Source organism: Carcharhinus amblyrhynchos, chromosome 9, assembly GCF_965287045.1.
Source record: "Carcharhinus amblyrhynchos chromosome 9, sCarAmb.v2.hapA, whole genome shotgun sequence".
In the NCBI taxonomy this organism is placed as follows: Eukaryota; Metazoa; Chordata; class Chondrichthyes; order Carcharhiniformes; family Carcharhinidae; genus Carcharhinus; species Carcharhinus amblyrhynchos.
This window is the reverse complement of record NC_137332.1, coordinates 72,680,146-72,699,268: the sequence shown is the minus strand read 5'-3', so window position 1 is coordinate 72,699,268 and position 19,123 is coordinate 72,680,146. Positions and strand designations below refer to the sequence as shown.

Below are 19,123 nucleotides of genomic sequence, written 5' to 3'. Positions count from 1 at the left end.
TTCTAGTCAATTCCAATCCCTTGGCAGCCTGCAAGTTTACTTCCATCAAGTACCCATCCAAGTTTCCTTGTGAAACCATTGATCATCTCACTCCTGACTTCTGCAGCAATATTGCTGAGCAAATGAGGGCAGCACAGCTTTCTGGCAACAGGCCAAAACTCTCCTTTGACTGCAGTTGCAAATTCCGACACTGGAGGGAGAGGTGCTTTCATTTCTGTGACATCACATTCCAAAACACTTGATGCAAAATGAATTCCTTTTGAATTTTGAGTGATCCTTGTTACAGATCAAGTCTTACAAATGCAGCAGTCCATCATCATACAGATAAACATTCAGTGATAACAAATGGATGAGTAATATCTTGGTTTTGGCACACACTGTAGCATTTTTCTGCTGTAAGGGGTGGAAAATTGGGCGTGAGTCAGGACCCGTCCTGGACTAACAAGTCATTTAGGGGCCACGGTGGAAGTTCCCGTTTGTCCCAAACGTGGCCTCTGGAAGTGGGCCAACGATGGATAGGGGAATTCCGATGTCTGGAATCTCATAGGAATTTAATTCTCTAACATTAAGTTGTCTTATATTTCAGAATGAACCTGTCTTATTATAGACATCTGCCGAGACATAGGTAAGGTCTCATCCAGAGGCCCAGGCCTCGAGCCTGCATGAACCACCAAGCAAAATGTCAGCCACTCCTGAATATTAACTCCCCAAAAAAGGGGTTGACTGGAGAAATGGGAAGAAAATTATACCTTCTCAAAAAAGTTCTTGTAGTCTTGGGACTAATTGAAACAATTTGACCCGATATTACAAAGATTGGGGGTTCCTGTTTGTTGGTGTGGTGGGGGGGAGGTGGGGCAGGAGGCTGGGGAAGGGGTATGCTGGAATGACAATATGATCACAGAAGTGTGGAAGTTGAAGTCTATGTTGCCTTTCTCCTCCTGAAGCTGTGCTTTATCACAGAAAGTCTTGACCATCTTATATGCAGGTGGCACAATGGTGAGCACTGCCACTTCATAGCACCAGAGACTGGGTTTCAATTCCAGCTTCAGTCACTGTCTGTATGGAGTTTGCACATTCTCCCTGTGTCTGTGTGGGTTTCCTCTGGGTGCTCCAGTTTCCTCCCATAATCCAAACTTGTGCAAGTTAGGTCGTTTGGCCATATTAAACTGACCCTAGTGTCAGGGGCATTAGCAGGGTAAATATGTGGGGCTGCGGGAATAGGGCCTGGGTGGGATTGTGATTGGAGCAGGCTTGATGGACCAAATGGCCTCCTTCTGCACTGTAGGAATTCTATGATAAAAGGGTGGAGATTTGCAGTGCTTTTCCACTCAATACCTACTAAACATATCAGAAAGTAGGTTTTGTCTACTCAAGCATAAGGTAATATTCCATGGCATGGTGTCTTAATTACTAACCTCTCTGGAATGAAGAATTCACGTGTTGGCATCACAGGCATGTTCAATTGTGGATTGTGGGGGCAAGTGAGGCAGAGTCCAAAATATTACGCCACTGTGACTATCCTGTGGGATCTTCCATTGGTGCCTGCCATGGCAGCTCAGGAAACCTGCTGTGGACAGGGTGTAAAACCGATTTCTGTCATGCTAATTGGATGCAAATGAAGGCCCAACTGGAATCATTCCCCTCTCCCACACACCCAATTCTCTGCAATGCCACAGGAAGCAATGCCAGTCTAGAACACATCTGGAACAACGTGGCTTACAGGAGCCAGCTGAACAACGCATGGGGCTGCCTTTGGAATTCAAGATGGAGGCTGCCAGTGGCCTGGAATACCACAGCAGAAGGTGGGGGAAGAATCTTCAGGTGGACTCTCCAGATTCCATGTCATTGAGAAGTTCATCTCAGGAGTGTTCCTGGAGATTGATCTTTTTCAGGAGGTCCATCTTTTTCCTTGCTTTTACTTACAGTTGTTAATTTGTTCAGATGTCTTATAGCTAATATTTCATAAGTCTGAAACCTGCCATTTTTTATAGACCCTTTGGAAAATTAGGAAATCTGACAGATTAAAAATCTTAATTTGAAATGCAATTTTACATTTAAAATTGTAATACATGTCACAATGCAAACGACAATTTAATGTTATTTGCAGTATCCAGGAAGAAGGCTTTTCAAAGTCAGCTGGAGTAAAAATAATTTAAAAATAGGATAGCTATTTGAAGCTTAGAAGGTAATTGGGCGGGGGGGGGAGAGGGAGCAAGCAGGAGGTTAGTTACGGACAGCTAAAAAGAGCAGCAGCGATACAATGGGCCCAATAGCTGTAGAATCATAGAATCCTACAGTGCAGAAGGAGGCCATTTGGCCCATCGAGACTGCACTGACCACTGTCCCACCAAGACCCTATCCCCATAATCCCAGGCATTTACCCTAGCTAGTCCCCCTAGCACTAACAAGCAATTTAGCATGGCCAGTCAAACTAACCTGCACATTTTTAGACTGTGGGAAGAAACCGGATTACCCAGAGGAAGCCCATGCAGACATGGAGAGAATGTGCAAGCTCCACACAGACAGTGAACCAAGCGGGAACCCTGGTCCCTGGCACTGTGAGACAGCAGTACTAATCACTGGGCCACCGCGCTGCCGCCTTCTGAACTGTGGACTTCTATGGCTCAGTAATTGTTTTAATTCTTTAGGTGCACCATTTTAATATTTTGAATCACAAGTTGAATTCAATGCCAAGTTGTTCGTGGAGAAGTCCAGTTTCTGATAGCAAGGGCAAGGCTTTAACATTCAAATTCTACCCAATGCTCAAAACGCTTTATTTCCACTGGAATACTGATGTTCTCAGCTTTTCTTTGCTTGATTCTCCTCATGGCCGGATTTTCCAGTAAGTGTCACCCCAATATTCAGAATATCCAACACCAAGATATTTTACAATGGTGAAATGTTTAGATCTAAATTTACAGTTATATAGTTCTGTATAGAACTGTATAGTATGGTATATAGTTTTATATAGAAATAACATAGAATGTAAAAGCTTTACCACCCCTTAGAATGAAAAAAGCTCTAAATTATAGAAACATGGAAACTAGGCCATACAGCCCTCCGAGCCTGCTCCGCCATTTTATTATGATCATGGCTGATCATCGAATTCTCCTTTTCCTCCCGTATCTCTTGATCCCTTTAGCCTCACAAGCTATACCTAATTTCTTCTCGAAATCAGACAACATTTTGGCCTCAGTTACTTTTTGTGGTAATGAATTCCACACATTCACCACCCTCTGGCTGAATAAATTTCTCTTCACCTCAGTTCTAAAAGGTTTACCCCTTATCCTCTAACTGTGATCCCTAGTTCTGGAGTCCCTCACCTTCAGGAACATTCTTTCTGAATCTACCCTGTTCGAGTTTCGAAGAGATCCCTTCTCATTCTTCTAAACTCCATTGTATGTAATCCTAACTGACATAGTCTCTCCTCATATGACAGATCTATGCACACATTATTATCTGAACAAAAGGATAACCAATGTTTTTACACAATATCGCACAGGGGTAGACTGTACACTGCCTTCTGCATTGCAGGGATTCTATGACGATGGACTGCAACAAAAAAGGATAATTGGGTAAGTACTTGAAAAATAATGCAGAAAAGATGGTAAGAAAATGAGTTTAGATTAGATGGCGCCAATCAGAGAGCTAGCAGCCATTCGGCCCATGGAGTCTGCACCGACCACAAACCCACACAGGTTCTATTCTCATAAACCCACTTGTTTACACTGCTAATCCCCCTGACACTAGGGTCAAATTATCATGGCCAAACAAACCTGCGCGTCTTTTGGAGTGTGGGAGGAAACTCCACACAGATAGTGACCTGAGGCCAGAATCGAACCCGGGTCCTGGCGCTGTGAGGCAGCAGTGCTAGCCACTGTGCCACCGTGGCTTTTTGGTTGATTATTCATTCATGGTAAAGAGAGTTGCAGTGTCTGCTATGATTGTCATTTAAAGTAAAATATCGCAAAAGTATTAATGTACCAAGGTAAGCGGAAGACATTTTTCTCTTCCACTGCTTCTTCCCTGATCTTGAGAATATCCGTCTAACTTTTTAAATTATGTTTCTTATCGTCGCAGATCCTTGTTTTGGATGTTGCTGGATCTTCTTTTCTTACTACAATATCTCATTCTCAACTGGTGCCTTTGTACCAACTGTGTTTTTTGTTCCATAAATTTATGATTTTGTTTGGTCAGTTGCAGCAAAGTAAGGTGGTGGGAGTTTTATAAAAGGTACATTGCCAGAAGTGTGCTTAGGCACAACAGTTATATGGTGCGAGTCCAGCATCGAAACTTCTGTAGAATCTGACCAGTTGCAGTTGCCTGGACACCAGCATTTTGCAGGGTACAGAAATACAGAGGAGCAATTCAGTGGATGTTTTTTTCATTTAAAAAGAGCCAAAATCCCATCAGCTCTGTCACACCATGTGCAGTTTTATGAAGATCTTACTGATTATCTTATTCAGTCCAGTGTGTGGGCATGTTGCTGAAAGGTTTTTCTTGAAAAAGAAGCAAAACAACCAGAAGCATTGACTGTGCTGGTAACATTACAGAATGCCAGGTTGGAAGTGAAGCAGTAATGAGTATAATAGCTGGTTATTCTATCAGCACAAGAATAAGAGGGTTTTAAGTTGCTGGGGACACTGAAAACTCTTTACTGTTTATCTGCTGATTTATGACTTTGGCAAGTTTTATCGATGTTAGATACTTCAGACTGCAAAAAGGGCAGGGATTGCACTAGCAGACCTCAAAGGTGTACATGTGAACAATAATCCAGTGTTAAATTACACAACAGACTATGTAGCAACCATAATTTAACTCTGATACCTAAATGAGTAGAGATAGACTTATGCTTACAAACTAACTCCTGGTCTTCCCTTGGTATTAAAACCACAAATCCATAATTAAAAAATAACTTTCTATTGTTTTGGACTCTCTTCCACTCAGTCCGTTGAAACCAAATGGTGGGAATATCAGGGAGTTGGACAACAATGACAACTTGCATTTATATAGCACCTCTAATGAAGTAAAATATTCAAAGGTTTTCACCATTAGGAAATTAGGACATGTGACCAAAATCATAGTCAAAGGAATAGGTCTTGAAGAAGTCAGTGAGAGATATAGGGAGGTGATTCTGGAGTTTGGAGTCTCAGCATTTGAAGGGACAGCTATCGATGAGTTTAAGGTTTTAAGTTTATTTATTAGTGTCACAGATTGGCTTACATTCACACTGCAACAAAGTTACTGCAAAGGGAATCAGGAATTCACCATAGGTCAGCATTGAAGAATGCAGAGTTCTTGGAGGATTATTGGGTTGGACATGATTACAGAGATAGGAAGAGGTGTTACTAAACTGGGGCTAATATAGGTCAGCAAACACAGGGCGAGACAATGGGTAAATGGAACTTGGCAGGGGGTTAGGATGTGGGAAACATTTCTGCATTTTCATACAAAGTTTGAGTTTGATAAGTTGACAGGTCGTTGAGTTAAAAGCTGTCTGATTGTCATCTGCTGCTGGCCGCTCAAAATTACAAGCTTTCTCCCAGGCATCTGAGTCAGATTTACAACTATTTGCTGGATCGTGTACACACAAACCAGTTCAGCAGCTTCTGCAAGAACCTCCTTCCACAGCAGGCAGCCTATGCTGTGTGTAAATGGAAAAGCAAAGACTTGTACCACTGGAAAATAACAAACAGAGAAAACACCAAGCTAATTGTTGCAGGATCTGATGCTAGGAGGGCTGCCTGCTGCCCCTGATCTGATTCTGCAAGTGGTTCCACAATGTGGAATCCTTCTTCCTGTCCTCATCCCTTCATTCCCATCTGGATAGATTCCGGACATTAGATCATGAAGGAAGTCCACAGCTGCCAGTGCTCAAAAGCTGTGCATCTGGGGCTGCATTTAAGGTTAGAGGGGAGGCAGTCCCAGCCTATTTCTCACTTGTATCCACAGCACCACACCCCCCCGACAACTTTAAAAAAAAGTCACCCCTCAGCAATAACACCTTAATGATAGAGAGTGAGATTTCTACCCCTCAGTGGGAGCAAGTCTCCTCTCTTAAACATTGCTGGTCAGTCAGAGTAGTTGGCAGCTCTCGCCGTCACTGCAATGTCAGAACTCAGTGGTGGGTGGTGTTGGGACTGCAAATATTCCCCGGCATGAAGAGCAACGGATCCCAGTCTAAAGTTAAATCCCAGGCTTTTAGGGAAGAAAATGATTGGGTATCCTAGAGATGGGAGGAGTGAGAGTGGGGTGCACAAAGTGAGGGTGCCCACAATACTCACAGGACAACTCTCAAAGGATTGCCCACTCCTTCCCATCTTTTCACCTCACAAGGTGAAAAAGCCAACTCCCCAATTTTTCTCGCTACCAACCACACTATGGCATGGGCAACATGGCATTCTGGTCAATTAACAAGTTCAATTGCACATTAATAATTTCTTTAAAGAGTGTGGGGTTGCAGATTTCTGCCCCTTCAACTTATTCACTGCATTATAGGGACCAGGTCAGGGCTAGGCAGGAAGATGGTGGTCGAGCCACCTGTCATATTTACCTGCTCTTCCCCTTCTACGTCCCACCACTGCTTAAAGCATGAGTGGCTTTAAGCAGTGGTTGGGGCGGGGGGGGGGGTGGTGGGAGGGGGATATAAATTCCATCTTTTTGTTGCACGTATGGCCAACATTAATGTGAGTGAAGATCATAGCATAGGCATAGCAAAATAAAGGGATTTGACCATAAAACATAGGAGCAGAAATAGGCCATACAGCTCTTTGATTCTACTCTGTCATTCAATGAGATCGTGATTGATCTGGTGTGATAATCCTCAACTCCACTTTCTCACCTTATCCCCATAACCCTCCATTCCCTTACTGATTAAAAATCTATTTCAGCCCTGAACATACTTAACCACCCAGCCTCTATAGCTCTCGTTGGTAAAGAGTTCCACAGATTCACTGATCCGAGGAGAACAAATTCCTCCTTATCTCTACCTTAAGTGGATGAACCCTTACTCTGCAATAATGCCCTCCAACACCTCTACTTTCTCAGAAGGCTAAGGAAATTTGACATGTCCGCTACGATTTCACCAACTTTTACAGATGCACCACTGAAAGCATTCTTTCTGGTTGTATTGCAACTTGGTATGGCTCCTGCTCTGCCTAAGACTGCAAGAAACTACAAAGGGTCGTGAATGAAGCCCAGTCCATCACACATTGACTCTGTCTACACTTTTCCACTGCCTCGGAAAAGCAGCCAGCATAATTAAGGGACCACACACCCTGGACACACTCTCTTCCACCTTTCTCCATCGGGAAAAGATACAAAAAGTCTGAGGTCACATACCAACCCGACTCAAGAACAGCTTCTTCCCTGCTGCCATCAGACTTTTGAATGGATCTTCCTTGCACTAAGTTATCTTTCTCTACACCCTAGCTCTGACTATAAGACTACATTCTACACTCTCTCCTTTCCTTCTCTATGAATGGTATGTTTTGTCTCTATAACATGCAAGAATCAATACGTTTTACTGTATACTAATACATTTGACAAAACAAATCAAATCAGTACCTTGGTCCATCCATGGTGATCTTGAACACTGTCAACTGAGAGAGCTACAATTTTCACATTATGTTTTTGAAATTCTAGGGCCAGCTTTGACATGTAGCCCAGCTCTGTAGTGCAGACAGGGGTGTAGTCTGCTGGGTGAGAGCAAAGGAGGCCCCATCTGTACAGCAAACAAAAAAAAACCATCAGTACACCACTTCCCATTTTGGATCTGGATGTCAAGAGAAACGATGCCCAGGCAAAACCCTATTGAATTTTTAAAATTATTTAAAAGTTATTCATTTGTGGGATATGGGCATTGCTAGCTGGCCAGCATTTACTTCCCATCCCCATTTGCCCTTAAGAAGGTAGTGGTAAGATGCTCCAGTCCATGTGCTGTGGGTTGAGCCACAGTGCTGTTAGGGAGGTAATTTTACAACTTTGGCCTAGTGACTGCGAAGGAACAGCGATATATTTCCAAGTCAAGATGGTGAGTGGCTTGGAGGGGGATTTGCAGTTGGTGGTGTTCCCATGTATCTGCTGCCAATGTCTTTCTGGATGAAAGTGGTCGTAGGTTTGGAAGTTGCTGTCTAAGAATCTTTAAGAACATAAGAAATAGGAGCAGGAGTAGGCCATCTAGCCCTTCGAGCCTGCACCGCCATTCAGTAAGATCATGGCTGATCTGAAGTGGATCAGTTCCACTTTCCTGCTTTCTCCCCATAACCCTTAATTCCCTTGTCTATCAGAAACCTATCTACCCGTAACTTAAATATATTTAGCGAGGTAGCTTCCACGACTTCAACAGGCAGAGAATTCCAGAGATTCAACACCCTTTGAGTGAAGAAGTTCCTCCTCAACTCTGATCTAAACTGCGCCCTCTGTTATCTTGAGGCTGTACCCTCTAGTCCTGCTATCCTTTCTCTCTACCTCTACCCTATCTATCCCCTTCATTATCTTATATGTCTCTACAAGATACCCCCTCAGACTTCTAAACTCCAACGAGTATAGACCTAGTCTATTTAGTCTCTCTTCATAGTCCAACCCCCTCATCTCCAGTATCAGCCGAGTGAACCTCCTCTGCACTCCCTCCAAGGCCAATATATCCTTGTGCAAGTGCGGCAACCAAAACTGCACACAGTACTCCAGCTGCAGCCTCACCAGTACCCTGTCAGTTGCAGCAAGACCTCCCTACTTTTATATTCTATCCCCCTCGCTATAAAGGCCAACATTCCATTCGCCTTCTTGATCACCTGCTGCACCAGCAGACTGGGTTTTTGCGACTTGTGCACAAGGACACCCAGGTCCCTCTGCACCGTAGCATGCTGCAGCTGTTCGCCTTTTAAATAATAATCCCACCTACTATTATTTCTGCCAAAGTGGATAACCTCACACTTGCTAACATTATACTCCATCTGCCAGGTCCTCGCCCACTCGGTCAGTCTATCCAGATCTCTCTGCAGACTTTCCACACCTTCCACGCAATTTGCTTTTCCACTCATCTTCGTGTCATCAGCAAATTTCGTCACCCTACACTCAGCCCCCTCCTCCAGATCATCTATATAAATGGTAAATAGATGAGGCCCCAGCACCAATCCCTGCAGCACTCCACTAGTCACCAACCACCAACCAGAATAGCACCCATTGATACCAACTCTCTGCTTCCTATTAGACAGCCAATCCTCTATCCACGCTAACACGTTACCCCCAACTCCGTGCACCCTAACCTTCTGTAGCAACCTTTTATGAGGCACCTTATCAAACGCCTTTTGGAAATCTAAAAACACCACATCCACCGGTTCCCCTCTGTCTATCTTTGGCGAGTTGCTGCAGTGCATATTATAGATAATACACACTGCTGCTACTGAGCATTGGTAGTGGAGGGAATGGATGTTTGTAAACATGGTGCCAATCAAGTGGGCTGCTTTGTCCTGGATGGTGTCAAGCTTCCTGAGTGTTGTTGGAGCTGCATCCATCCAGGCAAGTGAGGAGTATTCTATCACACTCCTGACTTCTGCCTTGTAGATGGTGGACAGGCTTTAGGGAGTCAGGAAATGAGTTACTTACTGCAGTTCCTAGCCTCTGACCTGCTCTGGTAGCCATTTGTTTATGTGGCGAGTCTAGCTGAGTTTCTTGTCAATGGTAACGTCAAGGATATTGAAAATCAAGTGATAGTTTTCACAGTTTGACACAAAAGAGGTGGGAAGTTCACATCTCTTTTTAAAAATTATTGGTCACTATGAAGATGGTAACATAATTAAAATGGCAAATCAGGGCCTTGCTCATGAAGGCTGGTGATTTGAGGTGAAACACCAATACAACCTTTAACTCCGAGAGTTAAGAAGAGAACAAGGGCAGGTTGTGACAATATGATTCAGAAAGGCAACCTAGGTCAGTGAGTGAACCGCATGAATGGCCCTCCTGCATCTCAGTGGGCCGCAGATTGAAATTGGGCTTGTTCACTAACCGTGAGTTCATTAATAAGGTTGAAAACACGCCAAATATTTCATGATGAGTTGTAGAAAATGCTTAATCATTGGTATATTCGTAAAACTATAATCAAATTCAAATTGTAAAAACAAAAGAAATATTTACACTTTGGATGCAGCGGGAATGCACAGCTCTCAGTCACTGATATGAGAAATCAGCACATAACTTGTCCTTGCTTTACACAAAAGTAAAAGTTCAAAAGGCGTACATTTAACCCTTCACTATCTTGTATTTTACGTCTATGCTGATTTATTTTTTGGTCAGTAATCCCATCCAGAGCCTCGGCTGCCTTTGGGGGAGATTCATGACAGGGTTTACAATTTGGGACTCTGCTCCAGAGCTGCTGGCGCCTGGCACCCCGAGCTGCTCCTCCTGGCCGGCAGGGGGCGGGGTTGAGCGGGTCCTCCGGGCCGGCAGGGGGCGGGGTGGAGCGGGTCCTCCGGGCCGGCAGGGAGCGCGTTGGAGCCGGGTCCTCCGGGTCGGGGGAGACGATCCTCCGGGCCGGCAGGGGGCGGGGCGGAGCTGGTCCTCCGGGCCAGGGGAGATGGTCCTTCTGGCCGGCAGGGGGCGGGCTGGAGCTGGTCTTCCGGGCGAATGGGTTTGAGATAAACGCCTTCGAGCGGTGAGGAGAAGCCGTCTCAGTTTCAGTGAAAGCTCTTCCCGGACATGGCGACTCATGTCAGCGAGCTGGAGGCAGCCAAGAAGACCTTGACGGAGGCTTTAGGGGAGAATGTGAAGCAGTGAGTGTGGCCGTAGGGAGGCTGTTGCTGCTGGAGTCGGGGCCCGAGACCGCCATTAACATTAACCCCTGTGTGGATCTGCTGCTTGGGTTCAGTCAGAGTGCCCGGGCCCTGCGGATATCCAGTGGGATGGGAGAGAGACCCTCTCAGTTGTTATTTAAATCCAGTGAGAGCCCAGGCTGCAAGTTAGTTGTGGGTATTGGAGTTGCGATAGATTTAAATCTAAGCAAGTGCGAAGTTATTAATTTTGGAGTGAAAAATGATGAGTACTTTCTAGATGGTATGAAGTTAAATACAGTGGATGTCCAAAGAGATTTGTGGGTCCAGGTTCCATAAAATGTCACAAACAGCTGCAGAAAATAACCAAGAAAACTAGGAATAGTGGCCTTTATATCTGCAGATTCACAAGCATGATGCCTGGACGTCAGGGATTTAATTATGGGAGAGATTATACAAATTAAACCTGTTTTCTCTAGAATTTAAAAGGTTAAGGGTGATCTGATTGAAGTCTTCAGGATACTAACAGGAAAAGACAAGATAGATAAAGTTAAAACTAGTTCCACTGGAGAGTCTAGAGGAGTGCCAGTGGTCTATAAATTATGGCCAGACCATTCAGGAGAGATGTTAGGAAGCACTTTTACACACAAAGGATAGTAGAGGTTTGGAACTCTCTGCCACAAATGATTTTTGATGCTAGATCAGTTGCAATCAGTTTAAATCTGAGGTAGATATGTTTTTGTTAAGCAAAGGTATCAAGGGATATGGGCCAAAGCAAGTATATGGAATTAGGCCACAGCCTTGATCCCATTAAATGGCAGAATAGGCTCGATGGCCTGTTTCTGTTCCTACGATACCTCTGCCTGTCTCTGGAGTTCAAAAGGTGTACATTTGACCCTTCACTATCTTGTATTTTACTTCTATGCTGATTTATTTTTTGATTTGGATGCTTGGCAGAAATAGGCTAGAGGTTTAGACAGTGAATGATATGAATGGGTCAAATGTGCACCAGTAAGGGCAGCTTTTATTTAAAAATAGTTCTCAAATAGTTAGGAACCATTAGATCTCATTATACAAAGCTTGAGTGAATTTGATGACTGCCAATTTAAAAAGTCTTTGTTTTCAATATTGCAAACTCAAAATGGACAAGAATCTTTATTTTTCCAATAAATGTTACAATCAAGCTAAATGACAGTTCACTGACACCTCTCTGAGGATTTCCCAACAAACACTCATGTCGTCCTGTTAATAACTTTAAATTGAAAGAAAAATAAAAAGCCCTTTAAGGATGTAACTAGTAGGGTAGATGAAGAGGAACCAGTAGATGTAATATATATGGGTTTCCAAATGACATTTGATGTGCAAAAGGTTAGTAGGCAAGATAAGGGCTCATGGAGCTGAGGGTAATTTATTATGGATAGACATTTGGTTAACAGATCGGAAACAGCGGCCATAAACTGGGCGTTTTCAAGGTGGTAGACTGACTAGCAGAACGTGGCAAGAATTCGTGTCAAAGTCCCAGTTATTTGTGATTTATATGCATGAATTAGACAGAGTAGTGTATCTATATTTGTTGATGGGACAAAGCTATGTGCGAAGGTAAGCTGTGTGGAGGACACAGACTGCAAGAAATACAGACAGGTTGTGAATAAACAATAAACTTGCAGATGGAGTATATTGTAAGGAAGTGTGAAGTTATTCATTTTGATCATGAGAATAGAGAAACAGTACATCTTTTAAAAGTTGTAAAACTTATAAATATTGATGCCCAAAGAGATTGGGTGTGTTCATGCAAGAGACGCAGAAAGTTAGCATGCAGGTACAGTAAGCAATAATAAAGGCAATTGGCATGTTGGTCTCTATCAGTTGGGAGTACAGGAATGAAGAAATTCTACAGTTGGACAGGTTTTCGGTGAGACCTCATCTGGAATTCTAAGTGCAGTTTTGGTCTCTATTAAGGGAAGAATATAGTTGCATTGGAGGTTGTACAGTGAAGGTTCACTAAATTGGTCCTTGGGATGAGGGTTGTCATATGATGAGAGGCTAAGGAAATTGGGCTTGTATTCTCTGGAATTTGGAAGAATGAGGCAATCTCATTGAAATCTACAAAATTCTGCAGAGGCTTGATGAAGTGGACACTGAAATATACTGGATTCTGAAAGTGCTTGATGGAATAGATGCTGAGAGATTGTTTCTGCTATTTCTGGGAGTCTAGAATATGGGGGGCACGGTCTTAAGATAAGGTGCCAATTATTTAGGACTGAGATGAGGAGAAATTACTTCACTTAAAGGATTATAAATCTTTGGAACTCTACCCCAGTGGATTGTGGATTCTCCATTGTTGAATACGTTTAAGATTAGGATAGCCAAAATTTTGGTATCTCAGGGGACTGAGGGATATGGAGACTGCAGGGTGGGGGATGGGGGTGGGGAGGAGATTTGGAATCTAAAGAGAAAATTAGCCATGATTGTTCTGAATGGTGGAGCAGAAGTGATGGATCATTAAGTCATATGGTCTACTGTTCCTATTGTGGTATTATTGGAGCTCCTGCAGCTATGATAGTGAGATAATAAGAATCATTGCAGATTATGAAGATCCTTTTTTTAAATATAACAAAATGCTTTAGTGTATGACCAGAGTCGGCCTTTGACTACTTATAAACCTGTTTGATCTTGCCTCTGATTACCTGGAAGAATTGCATTAAAATATATATCTTGCAGTACATTCTGCATTACCAACTTTATTCCACACCTAATTAGGAATGAAGTAAAATGTACCAGCATTTCATGTACATCATCCTTCCAGTGATGCCTGAAGGGTGACATAGTCATTGTTTTCGCATCTGAATGATGCGTGGGTGTCTTGTCTTTGACGTTAGCGTGATTTAGAATAGATGACATGCATGCTAATGTCTTGGATGCAATTTCCTTGCATCTTGACACCTGATTTTTCAACATAAGAAAATAGGAAGTTTTTTTTAATCCAATTTGGGAAGAAATTAATATTTGCTGATTCACCACTGAAATTATTGTACATAGAAGAAGTTGGGTTTGAAGGGCTAATTTTTTTAACAGGACTTATACATACATTTACAGTGTGACGCACGGCTGAAAAAAAAATCAAATCTGAAGGTTGGAGGAAGATACAGCAGCTGAGGTTTAATTTTTATGATATTGCTGTTAATAATTGCTGAGCTGCCCAAAGAGAAACTTGGATTAGATATCTCAACAATTTGCAATTTGTATTTTATTATGAAAAGATATGGGTACTGAAGTCAGGAACAAAATATTCCAGTGCCACTTTTGGAGGTTTTAAACATTAAATCATTTATTTAAAAAAAGAAAACTTAAAGACGTGATTATAATTACACAGTTAAAAATAGTCCCAAAAATATTTCCCACAAGATTTATGTCTAGTTCACTTCACAGCCTAATATCCCTTTTCAGTCAAAAAAATCCAATAATACTACCATAAGATATCCATGGTTACTATAGGGGAGGTATTCATAAGGCTTCTCCCCCCTCACTTGATAAAGGAAATTCAAGGCGTGTAACAAAAGTTTGTCTTCAAGAACAGAAATAATTTTTGAGCATTTAGAGCTCACTTTGCCTCTTTCACAGCTATCTCTAAACACAGCATATTCTTCAGGATATTGCATGGCCGCTGTCTATTCTTCCAGCTTTCAATCCTTCCTTAAGTATGTCTTTTCTCATTCATTTTTAAAACCCATTGTTCATAACATTCTTCGCAAGTTACCTTTCCCAGAATATAAAAAAAATTATGTTGCTTTATAACTACTACCTTTGGGTAAAAATAAGCTTAATATGTTGTTTTATTCGTTTATGATCTGTGCCAGTTGTAAATTTTCCTTTTGAAGTACGACCACTAATCTTCAACTACCCTCTTATCCCCTAATGCAAAATTCTATTCATGTTGTTCCCTGGTACTTCACCATGTGCACCTGCATTACTTCTATATCTAACCCTTTCCGATGATTTAACCTTTACAGTCTAACTGTCTTCGGTTTAATTAAATTAGTCACACGTGTGCACACAGCACCCATAGTCTGTTTCACAGTAAACCACAGTGAAATTGGGAAACTCCGATATTTCTTTACGTCATCACATTTGCGTAAAATTGTTCCACAGATTGTTTTATCGCCCATAACCAGTCCTGGTTCATCCTCTCAAAACACGGTTGTCTACTCACAAACCTTATTGAGTTCTTTGAGAAGATGACCAAAGAGGTGGATAAGGGTAAAGCAGTTGATGTGGTGTATATGGATTTTAGCAAAACGTTTGATAAGGTTCCCCATGGTAAGCTACTACAGAAAATACAGAGCATGGGATTGAGGGTGATTTAGCAGTTTGGATCAGGAATTGACTAGCTGATAGAAGATAGAGGGTGGTGGTTGATGGAAAATATTCAGCCTGGAGTTCAGTTATTAGTGGTGTACCGCAGGGTTCTGTTTTGGGGCCTCTGCTGTTTGTCATTTTTATAAATGACCTAGATGAGGGTGTAGAAGGATGAGTTAGTAAATTTGCGGATGACACTAAAGTCGGAGGAGTTGTAGACAGTGCGGATGGATGTTACAGTTTGCAGAGGGACATAGATAAGCTGCAGAACTGGGCTGAGAGGCGGCAAATGGAGTTTAATACAGAAAAGTGTGACGTGATTCACTTTGGAAAGAGTATCAGGATTACAGAATATAGGGCTAATGGAAGGACTCTTGGTAGTGTCGACGAGCAGAGAGATCTCGGTGTACGTGTGCATAGTTCCCTGAAAGTTGGCACCCGGGTTGATAAGGTTGTTAAGAACGCGTACAGTGTGTTAGCTTTTATTGGTAAAGGGGATTGAATTTTGGAGCCGTGAGATTATGTTGCAACTGTACAAAACTCTGGTGCAGCTGCACTTGGAGTATTGTGTACAGTTCTGGTTGCCGCATTATAAGAAAGTTGTGGAAGCGTTGGAAAGGGTGCAGAGGGGTTTACCAGGATGTTGTCTGGTATGCTGAGGAGAAGCTGAGGGACTTGAGGTTGTTTTCGTTAGAGAGAAGAAGGTTACGAGGTAACCTAATTGAGGCATACAAGATGATCAGAGGATTAGATCGGATGGACAGTGAGAGCCTTTTTCCGCAGATGGTGATGGCTAACACGAAGGGACGTAGTTTTAAATTGAGGGGTGATAATTATAGGACAGATGTCAGAGGTAGGTTCTTTACTCAGAGGGTAGTAAGGACATGGAATGCCCGGCCTGCAGCAATTGTGGAGTCGCCAACTTTAAGGGTGTTCAAATGGTCACTGGATAGGCATATGGATAATATTGGAATAGTTTAGGTTAGAGGGTCATTAGATTAGCTCCAGGTCGGCGCAACATCGAGGGCCGAAGGGCCTGTACTGCGCTGTAATGTTCTATGTACTGGTCTGATGTATGTAATATCCTTCTTGAGGACCTGCAAGTTCGATCTTATATGAAGACCAACTCATTCAGACTCCTCTCTCAGTGGGTACAGAAGCCAGCCTAGAGGCTGGCTTCTATCATAGCTGAAAACTCAAATTATCATCATTCTAATGAACTATAATGAACACTTAATGTAAGAACATAAGGAGTAGGAGTAGGCCGTCTAGCCCTTCGAGCCTACCCCGCCATTCAATAAGATCTGTCTGTCCTGTCTCAGTTCCACATTCCCGCCCTCTTCCCCATAAGCCTTAATCCGGAAATGTGTTGTTTTAGTAAAAAACAACTCAGCGTGTCTTGGTGCAGTGCGAGAGTTAATTTGATTTGGTTTATTTGGTTTGCCTGAAAGAGAGAGCGAGAGATGATCGCTTATCCAAATTCGCACCCTGCCTACCTACTGCAGATGTGGAGATGCGGACACTGGACTGGGGTAAACGCAGTAAGAAGTCCCCTTTTGGGCAAACCCCGAAAGCTAGTGGGTTTACTATCAGATAAACTTGTTGGACTTTAACCTGGTGTTGTGAGACGTCTTACTGTGTTTACCTACTCCAGACTAGGTTGTGTGTGTCAGAGCTTCTGCCAGGAGTTCTCTCTCTCTCAGACATACAAGTCGCTCATTTGAATGAGGAGGTGGGGGGAGTGAGATCAGGGCGAGAGGGTGGGAGGTAATCTGCGGCGGCCCGATCCGGAGTGGATCTGGATCCGGATCCGGAGCGGAGTTTGATGAGTGTGGAGTGGGAGGGGAGAAGGTGGCGCTGGCCAGCAGCTGTTGCTCGTTAGGCAGAGAGAGCTGGGGCAAGCTTCCGCGGGGCTGCCAGGCAACCGCAGGGAGAGAGAGAGAGAGAGACAAGGCGACCTCTCTGCAGTCCAGCTTTTGGTGCTGGGAACGAAACATTTTTTGAGCCGGTGGATTGTGTTTTTTTTCCCCCTCCTCCCTTCTCGCCAATGATTTCTCCGTCTCCTGTGGAACTCTTGCAAGCCCCGATCTGGAGCCCCGATGTGGGCACTCACGGCATGTTCGACCGCAAGCGCTCGGCAGTGCGGAACATCCAGCGGAGCTTGGTCCTGGAACTGCTGGACGAGCCCAATGTGGCCCTGCAGAGCTATCAAGCCCGGTGTCCGGAGGAAAACAACTCCTCGGTATGTGTCTGAGAGAGAGGCGAGGCTTGATTCTCACTGTGTGGGGGGTTGGTTACTGATGGCTGTATTGAGCAGATAGTTGTCGCTGGACTCGCTGTACACATTCCAAATGGCAAGTTTATTTTTTCCCATAATAAGGTTATTTCGCGGCAAATCCTGACTCTGCATCAGTGGTTGAAGGAGAGAAGGATTATATTTGAGTGGCATCTGTGTGAAATATATCTAGGACTGCATAATAATTTCTGTGCTGTATTATTTTACTCGTATTAAGTAATAACTGGTTTTTGAACGAACAACCATTTGGTGTGCTTTATTCATCAATCAAATTAGAAACGCCACTTTATTTTAGTTGGCCACTTCAATTTATTAAGCCAGAAATGTCAGTTTTAATTGACTACTTATTCATTTATGCTAGAAAAGACAATTTGTTTTAATGGACTATTTCTGGAAGACCCCTTTGACCTGTTTGGAAGAGGCTGTTACTGTCTTCCCCAGTGAGATGGCTGGTGGATAGATATTCGCCATAGCATTACTGATGGGAGAGTCTACACAGCAGTCGTCACTCACTGCTCCGTCCTCTCAGTTTTTGCCTCTCGCAGAGAAGGTCTTTCGCATACTTGAGTGCGACTTTTTATTGGAACAGTTCTGACGTGCAACCGCTGAGGGGGCTGTTGTATTAGTTTTTTAATCATATTGCAAATTCAGCAAATTAAGATTTGTATGTGTTAAACGTAACATGACATTTGAAAACAGGAATTGCTTTAAATTCACCGAATGAGAAGTTTCAGTGGTATTTCAACATGCATGACCAAGTAGCTTCATCGTTCATTCCATCAAATCAAATGTGTTCGCAAAGGGCCTGGCTGCGCAAAAATGTTACAAGCAAAATTCTGGTCCAGGTGAAGCCCCGAGTTCTTGTTTCGGTGTTACTAGTTGGGGAAAGGGAGGGACGGGGGAGGAATTCAATGTTTGGCTGTGTTGAAACGCCTCAACAATGCAATCTTTCGCTCCTAGCCCTTACACTTTGGATGCTGCTAATTACTTTATTAGAAAAGCGTACCGCAGCTATAGAATCGCCCGGTTGCAAAATATTAGCTACTGATAAGGGACAAAATCTGAATAATCTTGTGCTGGGGACGGGAGCGGGGTAAGGGGGAAATGTACATCTGCTATTAGAATAATGAAGTTTCAGGTTCTATCCTGATATACATCCGTTCCTGGAGGTGTAGTGTGGCAAACCCGTGCTCCAAACATGAGATGTTGACTGATAACAAAGGTTCCCGATTGTTGAAGGATTTTTGTTGTGGTATTCTTTAAAAATGAATCGTCAATCCACACACTTTAAACAAAGGCACGTTTAATTAACTGCGGAGCCGTGGCCTCGGAGTTCTGCTACAGTGTGGGATTTTCTAAAATATTTGTATTTTCCCCAACCTAAAGGTAACGGGGGATTGGGAAGCACTGTCATTGTTCATCTGCAGCTATTGTGCACAAGCTCAGCTGAGGCCAAGCTGCAGATAGCTTCCTTTTTAATTTACATACAGTAACGGCTTTGTGCAGGGAGGATAATATCCAGGGAGATAGAAAGCAGCTTCAGGTAATTGACTTCACTGTCGGGTGAAAATCATGTTCTGTCTTTGTGTGTGTGTGTATGAGAGAGAGTGGGGGGGAGGGAGGGAGAAAAATCGGAAAGGGGTTTATGATGGGAGTAGTGGAGCTGCCTGGGTAGTGTATATCGCATAACTGCAGTGATGCATCA

The 19,123-nt window shown here is 43.2% G+C and overlaps 1 protein-coding gene and 1 long non-coding RNA gene across 2 annotated transcripts in view; one reads left to right on the top strand and one right to left on the bottom strand.

Moving 5' to 3' along the window:
* Window positions 1-1,445: 1,445 nt before the first annotated feature.
* On the bottom strand, window positions 1,446-10,349 carry LOC145347938 (uncharacterized). Its single transcript, XR_013887875.1, has 3 exons — window positions 10,135-10,349; window positions 7,567-7,723; window positions 1,446-1,567 (listed from the first exon to the last, which is right to left on the bottom strand). It is a non-coding gene; the product is annotated as an uncharacterized LOC145347938 (long non-coding RNA).
* Window positions 10,350-17,028: 6,679 nt separating this feature from the next.
* LOC145347937 (ral guanine nucleotide dissociation stimulator-like 1) overlaps window positions 17,029-19,123 on the top strand; it is a 105,092-nt gene continuing 102,997 nt past the window's right edge. Inside the window, 1 exon segment of the mRNA XM_080195925.1 lies at window positions 17,029-17,364. Within this exon segment, the coding sequence (XP_080052051.1) occupies window positions 17,170-17,364 (195 nt within the window). The 5' untranslated portion in view covers window positions 17,029-17,169.